Here is a 19,206-nt window from a genome sequence, read left to right on the forward strand (position 1 = left end):
TGCTAAATATTAGCATCCACACTTGTTAATTTGGTAGTAGAAAAATGGGTTACATTATAGAAAGTCCATGTTGCTGTATAACTTGGACTAATTATATAATAATATAATGTATTTAAGTATAATTGTAAAAAGCCTATGATAAAAACATTCATAAACCTCCAAAATGTTCCTGGGGAAAAAAAATTTTTTTACACACACACACACACACAAAATTTTACATAGTGTTTGAGTTTTTTTTTTTGTTAATCATCTTGTTGATACTCATGTTTCTAGAATTCATAATATTTATAAATTATTATATTCATAGCTGAGGAATTTTTGTGTTTTTAACAAAAGCAATAAACAGTTAAATCTACATAAAATTTTACTAAAAAAAGGAGAGATTTTTATAAAAAGTATTTACAATTTTATTTGCTGAAATATTCAGCATTTCAAAAACCCAGCCAAGTGAGTGTTTTTTCCAGTAGCATAATACGTAGTTCCATATTAACAATATTGAACATTTCAGTTCTTGAAAACTCTAAATTAAATACTGTTCCACAGATGTAGAAATGTTTGACAATTACAAATTCACACATGATAAACAAAATTAAATATAATAAATCTTCTAAAACCTACTCAACATTCTACTGAAGTGATACAAAATCACTTTTGTACACTTTTGTACAAAAGTACAAAAACATACAAAACATACAAAAGTACAAAAATATACAAAATGTTACTTTCTAATTTAACAGTTATTACTAAGGTAAACTAAAAAAAAAAGGAAAATAGGTGGACAAAGATAAATTCAAAACAAGCTAGCTATTTAGAGATTGAAGGTGGAAACTGAAAATGAATACTCTCTCATAAATTAGGATAGAGTGAAAAATGTGTAATAAAATGTATTTTGGAAAAAATGACCATCTTCATTCTAGAACTCGCAAAGTCTTATTTCTATAGAATCAAGAAGATACTGATTCTATAGAATCAAATTAGATTATAAAAAGTAGAAGGGGCAATTACTATAATCCTAGAAGTTTTTTAGCCTCTTCACTTTGAGCCAGAAGAGCTTCACTGGCATATTTCTGAAGAAGTTCCATCTTCTTTCTTCGGACAAGAGCTTCTTCAATCTGTTAAATGAGCAACATTCAATTTGAAAACTTGCAAATGGAAAATTCTTTAGTAAAAGTTACTTAAGAAACTGACCATAACAGAATTGATTAGATCAAAAATTACTTTGGCCACAGAATTTGATACCTCACTTAATAAAAACAATGCAAGTTACAACACTATTTTTCAGAAATGAGTATGAAAATTGATAAATTGTTCAACTGCAGCATCTTGCAAATGCACTTACTAAAATCACTCATACAATGCAACCATTCAAAAAATAACTTGCCAATTAGATAACATTTAAATGATTTGCATTGTATGAATACATTTTAAAGGTCCTAATTTCCTCCTCAGTAATACAGTAGTGAGCCTAAAAATTAAACATACCTATCCTTATAATGGAAAAACAGCTTTTCATATCAAAGGAAAGTTGGAAGGGAATGAAAGGGAGGGAGGGAATGAAATAATATAATGACAGAATGACAGGGAGGAAGGGAAAGGAAATTTAATAAGGAAGCTGACAGGAAGTCAGAAGTTGATTCTGCTCCCGTTGTCATTCTGTTTTCTATGTTTTAAAAACATATTTAAAACAATGACACAACAGGGCAGAGGTTGTCTAATAATGAATTAAATTCCTAACGTGAATTTCAGTGTCCTAAAGGTGCTTTTTTCAAGAGGCCATCTTTATCAACAGCCCTCTCTCAACAGAGGGGGAGGGATACGACATTATCTATCCCCAATCTACAACACAGTCCTTTCAACAGTTCCAAGAAGGCTGCACACCAATTTACCCCACTCAGGTGACTCTGATGACACAGATAAATCTCCAGGTGACCTTAATGACATGCTAAAAAGAATGCAAATGACCAGCTATCTGAAAGGAGGTATAAATCCTTCCATTTCCCACCATCCAGTTAGAGCTCTAGAAGCTTCTTAGATGAGAAGCAAAACGTCTTCAAAGAAAAATCAGAAAGGCCAGTTACCTCTTGAAAAAAGCACCATTGGGACAACCATGACCTGGATGACTGAGAATCTCCATAGAAATTATTTCAGTGGCACTGTTACCATCCCTTCATTTCTGAGTGTATGTGAATACCCAACTATCAATAGTAATGGCCTATTACATTATATTCTGAGGAAATCTGCTTACTATGAAATACACTAATTGTTTGCTGCAACTAGTGCACAAGTCTACTTCTTTCAAAGTTAAGCTTCTTGTATATCCTTCCTTCCCTCCTTAAATCCTCCCTCTTTCTTTCTTTCTTTCTTTCTTTATACTTCCCTTTCACTTTTTCTCTTCCTCCCTCCCTCCTCCCTCATCTTTCAAAGTTATGCTTCCTGTATTTCCTGCATGTGCGAGTCCTTACCTCCTGTTGTGATGGTACTGGGACATGAGCAATAAACTTCTGCTGACTATCCTCACTGTCTGTTTTCATTCCATTTTCTTCATCAGACTGGAAAGCATTGAGAAAATGTTGAATTCTAAGTTTTCTTAGCACATCATTAGAACTTCACCTCAAAATAAACAAAATAAATCCTTGCTCTCCTGATTGCACTTCAGCCAGAGTCTGGCTAGAAATCAGAGTTAATTACATTTATTTTATGTAAGACAACATTAAATAATGCAGGTCTATCAACTTGTGAATATATAGCTGCACATTTATTATTAATCTTTTTATCAGTCATGATGGAGTACACTAGTTTACTATATAGACTATATAATATATAGCATAAGGCTGGAAGCAGATACACTACCTCATTGTCATTTACTGCATAGATGTTTTCCTCCTCCTCCTCCTCTTCCTTGTCACCTCTTGCAAGATGCGCTTCTCTCTCTACCTTCCACCTTTCCACTGCTTCTGCAATAACTGGAAAAGCAAAATAGCCACATTTGAAAGTTGTATCGAAAACCGCAAATTACAAAAATACAGCAACTACTCATCGTTATAGTGGACATTCTCTTTAGGATAAGTAAATGTTTACTAATTATTGAAGTTTGTTTGACACTATAATTATTTTTCTATTTCTGATATATATTTGTAGATGATTACGTGAACATTTAATATTCACTCTGGTCATACCACATTGTACCATCTTTCCCTTAAAAGATGACCCAGTGGATCACAGTGTTGTTTAGTTTTATATATTATCACTAAAGTATAAGCAACTTAGCTGTGCAACTCAAAACTTATAAAAGGGAAAAGATCAATACTGTGGTGACTGGAGAAAAAAACATTTGCAAGCTGTAAAAAAGAGGTGGAGATGTTTCTAATTTTATCTGTGATTAAGAGTTAATATGGCTGCTCAATTCAACATAGACTCTGAGTGGCATATACATTAAAAGCCTATTCTGAACAAAAAGTAAATGTGATAGTAAATCTAACTCTAACATACATCAGCCAGGTGGGCACACCAATCCCAGAATTTGAAGAAAAAAAATGTAAGTTTTCACATCTTGGACAGTTTCTCTAAAGGGATCTATTAAACAGTGAAAATCTGAAAGAGAATAATATATCAAATAAGCAACAACTTTTAGTAAAAGAAGGCAAATATTATTTATTAGTTATAATCAAGACCCAATAAAGTAACAGTTAAAGGAGCCAGGTTTTTTTTCTTCAAAAGAGAAACAGCAGAAAAGGAGGAGTTGCACAGAATATTAAAAATACCCATTCTGCTTGGAAATCCAAATTAATTAACCTGATGATGCAATACAATGCATTTGGTTAAAATTAGTGAAGGAATGTCTATATAGGCGTAAAGCATTTTAGATTTGAAGTCAAAAGATTATTTGGAAGATGTGGGAACATGAATGTAGCACCATTTTTCAATTCCTTAGGTCAAATGTGTCATTGCTTACGATCACGTAGCAGATAATGAGGGCAGCCAGGTGGTCCCAGGAAAAGGTGCTGCTGCTGCTGCTTTAAGGAATTGCAGACAGCCTCTAGCTGTCTTCATAGCATGGAGCATAGTACTAGATCGTAAAATTCATTGTGCAATTAACTATTATTTTAAGGTTCTTTTCACACCTAAACAAATACCTCTGTAAGTATATAGCTCTTTCTTCTAGGCAAAAGGTGCTCGATTCAGCAATATTGAAACATAACAGCAAGTTATGTTTTTAATCTGTTTTTCTCTGTCTTTTTAATTCTTTATTTTTTAAAATGTATTTTCTGTAAGCCGTCCGGAGTCCTTCGGGATTGGGCGGCCTATAAATTTATTAAATACTTAAATATTTGTCTACGTTACCTTCAAATAATACTTCTGGTTGCTATTGCCTGGTTTAGAACACATTCCCATTTTTAAGAAAGAAAAAGAGGGAGGGAGATCCATGGAATTATAAATCAGTCAGTCTGAGAAGAGGAAAATTCTTGTGTGAATCATAAAGAGACTGACCCGTATGCATCTTGAAAAGAAGCAATTGTGGATTTGTCTTAAACAAGTCTCACCTTGGTAAGAGCCAAGGTGGCGCAGTGGTTAAATGCAGCACTGCAGGCTACTGCTAGATCAGCAGGTCAGCGGTTCAAATCTCACCGGCTCAGGGTTGACTCAGCCTTCCATCCTTCCGAGGTGGGTAAAATGAGGACCCAGATTGTTGGGGGCAATATGCTGACTCTCTGTAAACCGCTTAGAGAGGCCTGAAAGGCCTATGAAGCGGTATATAAGTCTACTGCTATTGCTATTGCTATTACCAGATTAGTCTTATCTCATGTTCTGATCAGGTAACTTCCTGAGTAAACTGTGTAAATGCCATATAGTTTCTTGATTTGAGTAAAACATTTAACAAAGTATCCTGTGACACCAAATTAACAAACTACCATATTTTTCAGACTATAAGACTCAGCAGAGTATAAGATGCACTAAGATTTTGAAGAGGAAAACAAGAAAAAAATAGTTTTTGCCCTCTCCGGCCCCCAGGAGCACTCTGCAGGCCTCCCAAACCTTTTGTGCATCCCATTTTTGCTAAAATGGGCTCATTTTTGGCTCCCAAAACCCCCATACATCCCAGTTTTGCCATCCCCAGGCTCCAGGAGCAATCTGCAGACTTCCCAAACCCTCTGTGAGCCTCATTTTTGGAAAAAAAAATGGGTCCGTTTTTGGAGAAAACAGGACACGCTGGGTGGGGTTTCGGGAGGCCAAAAATGGCTGTATTCAGTCTATAAGTCGCACCGACATTCCCACCCTCTTTTGGAGGAGGGGGAGAGTGTGTCTTATACTCCAAAAATTACGGTAGCTATACTGGGCTGGATGGCATGCAATAGCTGAAGTGAAAGCTGTACTCAGTGCTTTCCAATGTTTCTTCATCATACTGTAGTGAGGTATTTAGAGTTCAGTCCTTGGTCTTTTGCCTCAAGCAGTACTGATAAGTTTAAAGAAGTGGACTGTAGAAAATTAAATGAAATTTAACAAAAACAAATGCCAATTTCTTTGCTGAAGAATACATATACATACAGAGGTATTGGCGTAGGTGTGAAAAGAACCTTAGAATAATAGTCAATTGCAAAATGAATTTTTAGATCTAGTTCAATGCTCCGCATTATGAAGGATTAGAGTGAAAGCCAACAAGCGTGATCCAGAAACCAGAAACTATATCTCTTGAAAGGAAATGATAATGTATAGTCTTGACAGGAGAAGGCTGGGTATAAGCAAAATCTGTTTTCCATCAGTCCAAAGGTCAGAATATAGAATTATGGATGTATAAGATATAGAAACATAGTTTTTGGCAGAAAAATCCCAAGACTAAATGTAGATTGAAATTTGAATTGGTATCAAAAGAGAAGTAAGCTCCCTTTCACTTGTTGTGTTCAAGCGGTTTATGTAGACATTACATTTACTGCATCTGTTGGAGGTCCTTTAACCTGGATTTTTACACTGAGCAGGATTAAATGCAGCTAGCCTTCAACTTACTGTAAAACCAAAATTGAAACTCGAATTTTGGTGGTAGGTTATTGCAGGCAAAATTGATTGGACTCTAATTTAACATTGTTTTTACAATTGTTGTTAAACCTGCCACCACAGTTGTTAAGTGAATCATATGGTTGTAAATCTGAATCTAACTTATCCAAAGGGTGGGGTTATTTTGCCAAATGTGATCATGTGACTTTCATCCCTGAAATCATATGATGGCAGGGCAGGTGCAGCAGTCATATCTTGAGGATGGTTCATGTGTAAAAGTCCACCATAACTTTAAATGGCTGTTACTGGTGATTGGTCATAACTCAAGGACTATCTAGGGGCCTTTCCAATTCCACAATTCTTTAAATCTATCTCATTTAATTATTTGTGTCCATCTATAAAACACAACAGTATTCTGAATTCAAAAGCAACAAAGCAAAGCACTCTGTTGACAAGAAGTATTACTGAGAGATCACTCACATTCACTTACAGAAATTTAACAAAATTAAAAGGGGCAATTTAGTTATTTCCTTATTTTGGTTCATCTAGTTTTATTTAGTCCCATTCATTTCTAAAACACATGTATTAATTTCCTCTGTATCCATGTGATAAATGAGGATCCACGATCTGGAGTTAATTATCATGAAAACAGATTCAGCCAGGCTTACCAATAAACGGCCACAGCATTTACTGAACTGCCTTAAATAGCAGGAACAAAAACTTCCAATTTCTTGCCAGAAAAAGACTATACAATAAAGGTGTTAGGCTGGAAAATAAAAGTCATTAAGCTTCCAATTTCACTTATCAGCCATGGTATTGAAATTGTTTGGTACAAGAGGTTATATTTTAAAACTAGAAGCAAATGCAGAGAACCCGTTTGGCCTCCTGGGTTAAGGCACCAGTCTAGAAAGTGGGAGACCATGAGCTCAAGTTCTGATTTGACTATGAAAGCCAGTTGGGTGACTTGAGCCAGTCACTCTCGGTTTAACCCATTTGACCAGTTGTTGTTATGGGGAAAATAGGAGCAGAAAGATGTGATGGATATGTTCACCACCTTGAGTTTTTTGTAAAAATAATAAAGGCAGGAAATAAATACATACAAACATACATAAATTGTTTTCCCCCAAAACCAAAATTCTGTGAAATAGGTTCGAGCCAACAGTAAAGTGACAGACCCAAAGCCACTCAATGAATTCTATGGCTGAAGGAAGGCCACAAGCTGAGTTTCCCCACTCCTAATGTGACACCTTAACCTAGACTACATTGTGGGTTGTATTAGTGGGGAAGCTGCACCTTCAGATAGGATGTCGACTTCATGTTAGATCTTTGGAACAATATTTATGAAATGAAGAAACAATTTGCTTCCTTGGTATCCCAATAACAAAGAAAAGAACAGTGAATACAGAGATATACTTGCAGGGAGATATCAGCAGTTTTGGGCCAGGACTTTTAATCGGTTTTCTACTGCATGCTAGTGCTTCAGGAAGACCAAGAGCTTTCTACTTACTAAAGATAAGTCTGTTTGGTCATAAAATGCTATTTCTCAATCCAATACAATAATTAGTAAGAATGCCTTAACTCATAATTTAATCATGAATTAATAAGTGGGACTGCTCACTCTCTGCTGAGTGAGAACATTTTCAGTCTACTTAAAACAATTCTTTTCAAAAATGTAGGAGTGTGCATGATCCAATGAATATCTCTACTGAAAAATTGTATTTGAAAATCTGGATATACATATTTGTGATAAACCATCAAGACATTGAGCTTCTGCTGATGTACCACTATCTACTACCCAACACTTCCATGTATTTCTGAAGTGAGCTTTAAGCTGATTGAACTTACAGTGTCTAATTCTAAATTTAGTGTATTAGGGGGGCATCTAATTTTGGTGTCTTATCATAGTTGGGAATTTAACCATTTCCAGAATATTTTGGAAGTGTACTCTCAATCTAATTTTTGATGATCAAGATATTTAGGAGTTGACAGAATGCTCTCACAGATAAATCATTCCCATGACAAACTGAAAATCGAAGGCTTCATTAAGAACTTCAACTCACTGATGATTTTTTTGCTACTGCAGCTGGGAGCCCCATATACTTGTGGAATGGAATATTCCATTGGAATGCTCAGACATGAGAGTTGGGAACTATCTGTGCTTTGACATCTCACTAAAGTTACACAGAAGCTGCAGATTAATGCTACCACACTGGCTTCAGGCTAATGCAAGTCATACTTCAAGATGCCAGTCCAAACTAATGACAGTGGGTAACATGATTATACAAAATAGATGAATAGTTTGATTTCTAAATTATCAAAAGAGCTTCAACAGATTCCAATAGTGCTTTACTTTTTGGAATGGGACATGGTGGTTGTGTGTACTTTAAATGCAAAAGTTTTGAGGTTAAATTCAAGCAATTATAATTTTTTAAGAAAATTATTTGGCAATCTGAAATAGAAAATACAACAATCTGGTAGGCAACTTTGTTATGAATCTGATCAATGTCTGTAACAGGAAAGCAGGCAAAGCTCTTGATATGATTACTCCCAACTGACCTTGCATTTAGTTGATACTAGGGGCCTCCAGGTAGTTAAGTAACAGAAGAGATCCCTGGAGTAAGATGAAGAGTGAATTTCAAAGAATAGAGCTGCAAGTTCATATTCAAGAACTGGAATATTTAATACAAGCCATTTTGGGCTACTAAAATCCACTTCTGGCTACTGTTAAAGTAAATAATATTGATTTGAATTACAAATAATATTCTGTAAATGGCACTTCAAAAAGCCAACAGTTATTTCCTATACCTTTTTTTTCATGTTCCTGTTCCAGGGGTTCCAGGACACCATCATCCTCATCTCTGTAGCCGTAGTATTCTGCATCAATAGCTTTCATGAGTTCAGCTCGAGTTTTCCGTGGTGGAGGAAGGGCTAATGGAATAAATTAAATCATTTTCAAAAAATAAAATAGAAGCATAAAGGAACAGATTTTAGGTCAGAGATTCAATTAAAAGTTTACTAGTGCTTGTAATCAATCTAATCAAGCTAAAGGACTTCTTGGACAGATCACTTCCTATAAGTACTTATTTTAACTTCAGTCTCTTCTCAAGATATAATTAAACTCTCTTCTTTTTGGATGATTTGAAAACTGCAGTTGTTTTGTTTGCTACTGTTATATAGATTCCAAATGTTCTATCGTTTTATTATAACCTGAACCTTATCTTAAAAAAAATTAAGATGTTGCACCACCCATGCTACTTAATAGAAACATTCCAATTTTTAAATGCACAGTGAGGTTAATATTCAATTGTCCCATATGGAGATTCTATATGGAGATAAAGAATCTCCATACACATCTGACAAATATGGTTATGTTCACTTTGAAATAGTCCAGAAATGTACCAATTAATGATTTATTATGGATTATATATATATATTTATATTGTGGAAGAGATAAGAATAAAAGATAATATTACAGGCATTTTTCTTGGGTTAAGAATATATTCCATTCCTAGCTCTGTTTTAACTCAACTTTGTAAATAAGTTGGAATTTATACCTATGAACAGGCAATATATTACTAAAAATGGTGGACAGCATTCTCATTTTTTGAGCTGATGAACTGCTGAATTTGTGCAACATTTTAATGAACCATTGAAACTATGCATTTCTAATGCGCCACGGTGGCGCAGTGGTTACAAGTGCAGTACTGCAGGCTACTTCAGCTGACTGCTAGCTGCAGTTCAGCAGTTCAAACCGGCTCAAGGTTGACTCAGCCTTCCATCCTTCCAAGGTGGGTAAAATGAGGACTCAGTTTGTTGGGGGAAGTATGCTGACTCTGTAAACTGCTTAGAGAGGGCTGTAAAAGCATTATGAAGTGGTATATAAGTCTAAATGCTACTGCTATACCCACAAACTCTGTGATATGTGCCAGTTACATCCTTTCCAGGATAGGGAGGCCCTCCGCTCACTCACTCATGGGGCTACTTTTGAAAAGTATTCAGAATCTTCAGCTGGTGCAGAATGCAGATGCACAAGCTATATTGGATGCTCAGAGAAGGGCACATGTCACACTTCTGTTCCACAAACTGCATTGGGTGCCATTTTGCTTCTGGGTCCAATTTAACATGTTGGTTTTAACCTATAAAGCCCTACATGGCTCACAGCCAGGCTATATGTGGAACTGGCTTCATCTCACCATGTCATCCCACACACACCACCAGTAAGGCAGGGAAGGTATATTGTAGATCCCATTAACAAACTCCAACTGGCGGGGTCTAGGAAAAGAACCTTCTCTGCCATTGCTCCTGCCCTGTGGAATATTCTCTCCCCCTGGAGGTGAAACAGGCCTCCATCTCTTGGACTTTCGAAAAAGAATTAAAACATGCCTCGGTGGGAAGCCCTAATATGGGAATCTCAAAGGAATACATAGCCTCGGGGCTGTTTGGTGCCCTGAGAATCCTCCCTTCACCTTTTAAATTAACTTTTAACAGGACTTAATTATTCTTGCCGCTTCCTAAAAAATTTAATTTTGAAATTTTAAATCTAGCTTAATATTTTTATATTTTGACATTTTATTGCATAGTTTCTCTTTCAGGAAAATGGGCGATTCAGAAATGCAAAAACAAACAAGCAAGCAAAAAAATTGTGCAGCTTCAATGGTTCATCAGTTCAAGTAAACACACTGCCTGCCATTTTTAGCAACAGGCAGCCTGTTCATAAGCATGGGTTATCATGGGTTAACGCAGGGACTGTATTGGAGCAGGTAAATTTAATCGCACTTATGGTGGGCCAAGGAATGCAAAGACTTTATTTATTTATTTGTTTGTTTGTTTATTTTCTAGGTTACCCAACTCCAAAACTACTCTGGTTTCACAAGATCAAAAAACAGAAACAAAACCATTTTATCTTAAAAGAACTTTAAACACACACAAACATTTTACATGCAATTGATTGGCATTACAGTAATAGTCCAATCAATGTGCAAATACTTACGTTCTTTTTCAAAAAGCTCTCGAACACCGGGTAGGTCTTTAGCTGCTCCAAAGTATTTATAACCTCTGTTTCCTGGAACCTCTTTTCCTTCATGGTCAAGCATTTTAGGCCCAATTCTCTATAAAATAGTTTTTTTTTAATGGAACATGAGCCGTAAGTTTAAATGTTTTTCTTTTCTTTTTATCTCTGTAGACAAGAGTTCACATGACTTCAGATATTTTCAACAAACTGGTGTGACCGGGACCTGCCCAAATTGTGCAGGAAGTATTCAAAGAAATTATTTCAATAGCGAGACTAAAATATTTGAACTAGCAATTATGCAACTATATGGTTTTCTTTATCAAATATTTTACTAACAACTTAGGAATAATATATCTATACTTTTGCATTTTCTTACATATTAATGTATACTCACTGCATAATCAGGTCCTCCCAGCTCCTTTATTCGGACCTCCCAATGCCCCTTCTCTCTTAGGAGTTTGTTAATTTCATCATTCAAATCACGAATTCTGAATTCACCTAAACCAGCTATTTTAAAAGAAGAAAATACAGTTTATCATGTAGTCTTTTAAAATAGAAACAATACCTTTTCTATCCTGAAATCTGTGGGAATTATAAAAGATCTCTCATTTTTCTTTATTCCTTTCAATAACTTCTCTTTGCTTTGTGATAACTTTAATGGTCTTCAAATTATCTTTTTTAAATAGTATGTTTTCAATAAAAAGGCAAATCCTCTCATGTGAATTAAAACTTAAATATTTATATAGTTTGCTGAACACAAGAACTGTATCAGGCCAAGGAGAGTAGAGGGAGAAAAGGTCAAAATAACACATTTTATAAATGTTTTTGAATACTGGCATCAATTTCCCTCATAAATTTGGTACCATACTTCTTAATTATCAACTAGGAAAAAGTGCAAATTTAAATACTATTGAAAACTAGTTTTTGCAGTTACAGAAGGATATTAAGATTACTCCCATGATTAGGAACTTACCATTTTGAATTTGGGCCACTTTCTTAGAAATTTCACCAATAATCTTTGGAAAAGAGACAATATACAATGTTAATTCTTTTCTTTGAAAAAGTAGCCTGTTTTACACTAGGACATCTCATGTTTAGAAATGTAAGATTTTGGTTAACACCTGAGCTTGGTAACATTTTTTCCACCTAGCAAATTTTATTAAAATGTTATTTGTGAGCTGCAGCTCATTTCATCAGATGCACTATAATAAGAGACCATATACATAGTTTTCCTCTTATACTGGTTAACATCTGCACCATTATTCTACTTCCTTAAAAGTCTGTAAAGTTTGGTTGATAGATGGGAGCCAATTATTTTGGTGACCACGTGGGGCAAAACACCCAAATGGGATGATTGTAAATATTAAACATTAATTAGAAAGGTTTCCTCAAGCTATGTATACTGATTGGTTTAAAGCGCTAACTATACATATATCTTTATATTTTAATTTTGTTGCTCCATTTGAATCTCTGAAAAAGAATTTTCTCAAAGAATAAATATAAACAATACCTCTAATATCACATTAGTCTTAGTTTTAGCCAGAGTGGATAAAAAAATTGATGATTTTTTTAAAAAATGGATTTCTTAAAATTTAAATTGGATTTTTTTTATTTTTATCGTATTTGTTTTAATAAACTGCTTTTGGAGTAAAAATCTATCTAAAATAGTTTTCTATTTAAGATACATAAATATTTTAGTTTATTCAGCATGAAATGGAACTTAGTTATGCAGCATGAGGCTGTATATTCTGCAATATTTACATATTCAATGAATGCAAGTTCTGCAAGTTAAATAGGAAACCTTCACTTTGTTTGCAAATAATATTAAAGATTTTAACCACTAGCCAGAATGAGTCCTTACATTTAAAGAGCACCTGTCATTTCAGATCCATCATGGCAGCGCCTGTTAGCGGGCATCCACTCCCATGCTACCTGCTACATCCCTCACCTTGTGTCACTGCCACATCACCAGCCTTCCCATTAAAGTGAATGAGACTGCCAGTGAGTCAACAGCAGGTCAGAGGAGGAACCGCTGCAGGACAAAGATGACAGTTGCTCTTTTAAAAATTATGATTTAAACAGAGTTGATTTAAATCAAGCCTTTTTACTAGTGATATAAATCATGATTTAAATCAACTTGATTTGAATCAAATCCAACCTGGTTTTAGCCATTTGTGCTTTTAGTATTCTTGAACAGATAGGTGAGACTTGAATACTGTATATATGTCCAAGAATGCTACTTAATAGAAACACAATTATTTATTTATTAATTATTTATTTTGAATTAAAAATGTTCTGGATCAAAGCCATTGCCTTTTAATAATTATTCTGATTTTCCTTGATAAACAAAATATCTGTATTTTACCTCATTGATCAAGCAGTTGCTCATAAAAGCTTATGCCATCTGTCAGACCTGAATATTCTTTTGTTGTTACTATAACTGATTAATATGTTCATTATCTCACTGTACATTGGCCATAAAACCACTCTCTCCCATAAATTAAGTTCTTTAATTCACAAAAAGTTCTGTCCAGTTTCCCTATGTATAAAATAACATGGCTTTCTTACATCACTTGTCTTTATGTCATTTCTGAAGTATCTGTTCTGTCTTGCAATGGTTGAGCTGAGGGCCAAGGCAAATAGTACAGCTCATTAAATAAGGAACACTGCAAACACAGAGCTATATATAATACACACAAGGCTTCAAAGGAGATGGGAGAGGCCATGGAAGGCTCAGCACAGGCTGCACAAAAGTTGGCCACAGAGTGCTACAGTGTGATGTAAGCTCAGGAAGGCTGGGGAAAGAGAGCACAGGAGACATGTGCATGTGCAGGCAGAGATGCTGGGAAAGGTGAGAGCAGGAAGGCCAGGGGAAGAGAGTGCAGAGAGTGATGATGTGAGTGAAGGCCCGGGGGGTTGGGGAGAGACTTATCTGAGTGATTTGCAATCTTTTTTGCCAGCTTCCCCATTGACTTTGCTTGTGGGAAACTGGCAGCAAAAGTCACAAATGGTGATCACCTAAGTATGGATGCTGCAACCAATCAGAAGTGCAAGCTAGTTGAGAATTGCTTGAATTTTGTTGGGACGCTACAACAGCCAGAACTTTGAGGACCAGTTGAACTGTAAGTCTCTTTATTTAGCACCAGTACAATTTGAATGGTCACTGAACACTTAATTGTAACTGAAGGACTACCTATAGAAATACGCAATCAAACTTAATTCAGATTTAAATTTGATACATAATCTCAAAAGAGAAATACCTGTCTTCTCCATTTCTCAGCTTTGGGCAATTCATTACATTCTGATGCAAGAAAAGGTCTTCGTTCCTATTGAAACAAGCAAATGTATTACTGTTATCCTCGCATTAAGCTATGTACTTTTCAACGACTTATTTTTGTTTACTTACATAGCTAATGTACATGCTTTCTTACATCCGCAATGGGTCGGATACAAATATAATAGCTATATTAATTTACCAACTAATTGAAAGGAAACATTGTTGCACAAAAGTTAAAATTAAGGATCACATGGATATCCAATGATGTGGGTATGACATTGAGTTCGACCCATGATAGCATACTGTATCAATGGACAGCCATGTGATTCTCTATTTTAATGTTTATGCACAGATCAAAATGTCAAATAGCTACTAAGAAAATTATTGGGCTGAAAGATGAAAGATCCTTTATTGATAACAAGTGAGAACATATGAATATCTCTAATTGTTTTGTAAAATTAAGTTTGTCAGAATGTCAAGTGTTTCAGAGAAACTTGATTTCTATAAAGCACATGACTTATAGTACCGAAACAAAGGCTAGTATAGTAGTATACAAGAGACTAGTATATATTATTAGAAACTGTCTGTGCTTCCATTCTCAATTTTTTACTTTTTACTTTTGTTTTAAAAAACCAAATTGTTCATATTTTATGTTATAGTCATAGAGATTTATATTACTTATTTCAGATCTGTCCCGTGATTTATGTGAGATCTTTTTAATTTATTTTCATTTCTATTGGGTTGAAATCAATTCAAGTAGCAGTTCATACAAAAGAAGTTTTAAACACTCACAGATAACATAAAAACAGTTAAACTACAAGCAGCCTTGCATATGCTCTTTGTTCTGAAGTACTTTTTAGAACCAATTTTACATAAATCCTAAATTTGTCTGTTTTGTCATAAAATTTTGCTGTGTGTTTAGCAAAGTGAACATGCCATGAGAACATCACCAGCATGAACAGAATGACTATCTGCAGAAGCAATCTTGCTTAGATACTTCTGCAATGCGCTCTACATGGGGCAGCCCTTGAAGAGCATTCGGAGACTCCAGCTGGTCCAGAATGCAGCCGCGCGAGCGATTGTGGGTGCACCTCGGTACACCCATGTTACATCTATCCTCCGCGAGCTGCACTGGTTACTGATTGGTCTCCGGATATGCTTCAAGGTGCTAGTCATCACTTATAAAGCCCTTCATGGTATTGGACCTGGGTACTTGAGAGACCGCCTGCTGTCAATTACCTCCCAAAGACCCATTAGATCACACAGATTAGGCCTCCTCCGGGTTCCGTCTACTAGCCAATGTCATCTGGCTACTACCCGGGAGAGGGCCTTCTCTGTGGCGGCTCCGGCCCTTTGGAACGAGCTCCCCGCAGAGATTCGGACCCTCACCTCTCTCCAGGCCTTCCGAAAAGCCGTTAAAACCTGGCTGTGTCGGCAGGCCTGGGGTCGATGAGTTCCCTTCCCCTCTCGAATTGTATGGCTGTTGGTTGTTTTAAATTCCCTGTACTTTTTGTTGTAGTTCTTGTGTTTCCCTTCCCCTCCTTGGGTTTGTGTGCTGCCCTGAGTCCCCCCGGGAATAGGGCGGCATATAAATAAAATGAACCTTTAAACCTTGAGATATGAAAACTGCTTAATATTTTATTTTGTGCCTTTTTTATTTATTACATTGAATTTCAATCAATAACTGCAATAATGTTTTCATTATTCAAACTGCACATGCAAAATATATATAACATCAACAAAGCATGGAAAAGAAGATAAATGTATATATTAGAACATTATTGAATTCAGTTTGATGTTCAGACATCACATTATTAATCCGGGCAATGTTCTCCACATGCATACAAACAAAGCAAGAAGTCTCTAAATAACCAGTTTCAAAACTAATGTCAGTACAAGCAATATTTCCTGATGGAAAAAGCAACACCATGAGCCTTTTAAAGAGGTATCTTGATAAACTGAGCAAGTTGGGAGAAGTGTTTTGTGAAGTATTCTTTCAAATGGTTTGTATTGTCCAAACAGCTAGATTATTAGCCATATTAATCATTACCACAGTTTAATCAAGAACTTTGTGGTGTATATTGTGAAGATGTTGAAAGGCTATTTATACTGAAAAATATTTTGCTAGTAGTCCCAGCTTTTTTGATGAAATTAAGATAAAATCATTTCATAACAATCAGCCAAGACCAATGTCTGGATTTCTAGGCCTTAATTGCTAATGTTATTTTCAAGAGCCAATTTGCATGTTTTCCTTCTCAGTGGAGAGTGGTCTCTGTATTTAAATGCATAGTAGTTTATATATGTTTAACTATGTTGTTACCTTAAGTTTTCCTTCTTCTAGCTGAGCTTGGCGAAACCTTGCCAAAGCAGTCCTAAAAGGAAGAAAGCTGAGTTCAACATCTGTTTTTTAAAAACGGTTTACAAACATCAATTTAGATTATTAGTACTGGGTAAATAAAAAGTTCAACGTATTTATGTAAAGCAGTTTGCATTAGTTATCTGAAAAATTGTACAGACTTTAGTTACTAAACATAGAAAAATGACTATGATTATAATCTTAACCTTTTAAGATAGAACATCACTGTTTTAAGTTTTTTAAAAATATCCTTGTTCCTTAAAATATTTTAAATATAAAATTCTAAATAAACAAACCAAACAAATATCAAATAAATCCTATTACATGAGGAAAGAAAAACAAAACCCACAATGTAATTAAGCCTTATTAATATAGAAAATGAAACAATGCCACAATCTTTTGGGCTAATCCTTTTACACTTATGTTCTGTGCTAGATTATCCAACACATTTAAGCCTGAAGAAAAAGCTTTCATCTTTGGAACTGTATTTTTTATGCTCTTTGGAAATGGAGATTAAAAGCAAAGACATGTTGGTCTACATTGGTCTACAAACCAGAGTCATATTTTCTTAATCAAAGGACACTGAAACTACAGTGCATGTGAATGATATCCTGCTTTTCTCCACTAGTATTTGGAAGGAAGTGGGATTTTCATTAAGCTATAAAGTGGTTGTTTCTATCATTAAAATGCTTTAATATGTAGAACAAATATAGCAAATAGTTCAACTGTGAAAAAACAGACTGACAATTTTTCAGAATTAAAAAAAGCAAAATTCAAATTGTACTTACATAGCCTTTTCTGCATTTCGAGCCTTAAAGAAGACAGAGAATTGTTTGTTTTAAAGAAATACTAATAACATGAGGTTTGGAGAAATTTTACAAGAAATAAAAAATCCTGTTAGATCAATCCAGTATAAACATCCAATGTTTCCAGTGCTAAGAGCTGCAATTATAATTTCACATATGTGGCTCTTGAGAAATATCAGTGATTGGTCATCACTGAAAATTAATTGTGAATTGATGTTCCAGCATTCATAGTGTCACATTTGATGTGAAATTAAGGAGTTTCAGAGTTTGGTCTAGTGGCTAAGGCACTAGCTAGAAAATAAGAGACCATGAGTTCAACTCCTGCATTAGCCATGAAAGCGAGCTGGGTGATCTTGGGCCAGTCACTCTCTCTCAGCTCAATTCACCTCACATGGTTATTGTGGGGAAAATAGAAAGAAGCTGTGTGGGATATGTTCACCACCTTGAGTTATTTTTTAAAATAAGGGTAGAATATAAATAAATGAATAAAAATAACTAAATAATTAAAGGCACTCCCTATTGATCTAATGGAAAAACTGGATTGATGCCATTCTAGCAGTCAATCACAACATGATCAGGTATCCAACAGAACATAATAGTCCACAGAACTAGAAACCAACAACTAGGAATATGAAAAAAAAACCATACAGAACCAAGCAACTAACTGTTCTTGTGACAGTCATGACAGAACTATTTCTTTTTAAAATCTAGAAACAAGACAGTTGATAGGAAATAAATTGGAGGATTCAAAATGAGTTTCATTCCTGCAATTTTAAGAGTAATAGCTTGGTTCCAAAATGAAAACAATGTAGGTGTGTGATCTACAGAATAGTGAGGTAAAATTGCTATGAAAAATTCAGTTATACACATTTTTTAAAGAATTCGAGGGCTTAAAGAAAATAGTGCTGGACATTAGTAATAAACTATGCACTCATAACCATACTAGTGTTTTTTTTAAAAAAATATGTATTTATTTTGCTGGCAAATCAAATATTATTCTGAGCTGCTGCACAAGATTTTTTACATGCAATTTTCAATTGTAAGCCTTGTATTTTCCTTCAGCCCTACAGACTCAATACATTTGAATCATCTCCAAATCTTATTCCATTATACAGTGGTATAATAATTGTATAAGACAGCGAAGGGCGAGGTCATCTGTTCGATTCTCTCCCGTGCCTAACTCTCAGAGGAGCCTTCCTTCTTCACATGTACGTGCCTAAACCCGGCCGTATAAAAACTGGCAGAAAATCCAAAGAGCCGTGAAGAACAAGCATATGAGAAGCTACACTGGACCCCGCCATCCGACACGAACTCCCACCCACTCACCATGGTTGCAACCGCTGCAGAACACGATGTTGCCCCGACACACCACCGGAAACGTATCTTAAAAAAAAAAAACAACCAAGATAACCCGGAAGAGATTTAACTTGTAAGACAGCAGTAAGTTCCTTCTGTCTTGTACTCCTTTAGAGCGACTTCCGGTCTATTGCAGTTTGCGTAGGCGGCCATGAACAGGCAAAAGCGCTAACAGCGTACATCGGCTTTTATATAAGAGTCCCGATATGCTTAGCTTAGCGATTTCATCGTGTTCGCCTCTCATTCTAGCCCCGACTGGTGCATTTTCCAAGCAGCTTTACCATATTTGTTTTTCGGCCAATTCCTTAAATGCCATCTCATGCCTAAGAGTGAACCATGACGGTGATTGCATGACGTAGCGAAGCCAAAACTAAAACTTGGCGGAATTGGCGGGCTGAAGTCTGCAGAACTA

General features: G+C 35.5%; 1 protein-coding gene across 1 annotated transcript; it reads right to left on the reverse strand.

The window, feature by feature from the left end:
* Positions 1–370: 370 nt before the first annotated feature.
* Positions 371–19,206, reverse strand: ISY1 (ISY1 spliceosome associated protein). Its single transcript, XM_014057978.2, has 11 exons — positions 18,765–19,206; positions 17,421–17,443; positions 16,597–16,648; positions 14,260–14,325; positions 11,973–12,015; positions 11,394–11,506; positions 10,979–11,096; positions 8,794–8,916; positions 2,851–2,963; positions 2,463–2,549; positions 371–1,112 (listed from the first exon to the last, which is right to left on the reverse strand). The coding sequence occupies exons 1-11, from the start codon at positions 18,765–18,767 to the stop codon at positions 1,005–1,007; spliced, it is 849 nt and encodes a 282-aa protein (XP_013913453.1). The 5' UTR covers positions 18,768–19,206; the 3' UTR covers positions 371–1,004.

The sequence above is a fragment of the Thamnophis sirtalis genome, unplaced genomic scaffold (assembly GCF_051295495.1).
Source record: "Thamnophis sirtalis isolate CommonGarterSnake01/CBP01778 unplaced genomic scaffold, rThaSir2_p1.2 scaffold_3, whole genome shotgun sequence".
Classification (NCBI taxonomy): Eukaryota; Metazoa; Chordata; class Lepidosauria; order Squamata; family Natricidae; genus Thamnophis; species Thamnophis sirtalis.

Coding starts and splice junctions, on each gene's coding strand:
- ISY1 (XM_014057978.2), bottom strand. Junction 8,917..10,978: donor AGAGCTTTTTGAAAAAGAAC/GTAAGTATTTGC, acceptor TTATTCCATTAG/CCCTTCCTCCACCACGGAAA. Junction 1,113..2,462: donor CAGTACCATCACAACAGGAG/GTAAGGACTCGC, acceptor CTCATTTAACAG/ATTGAAGAAGCTCTTGTCCG.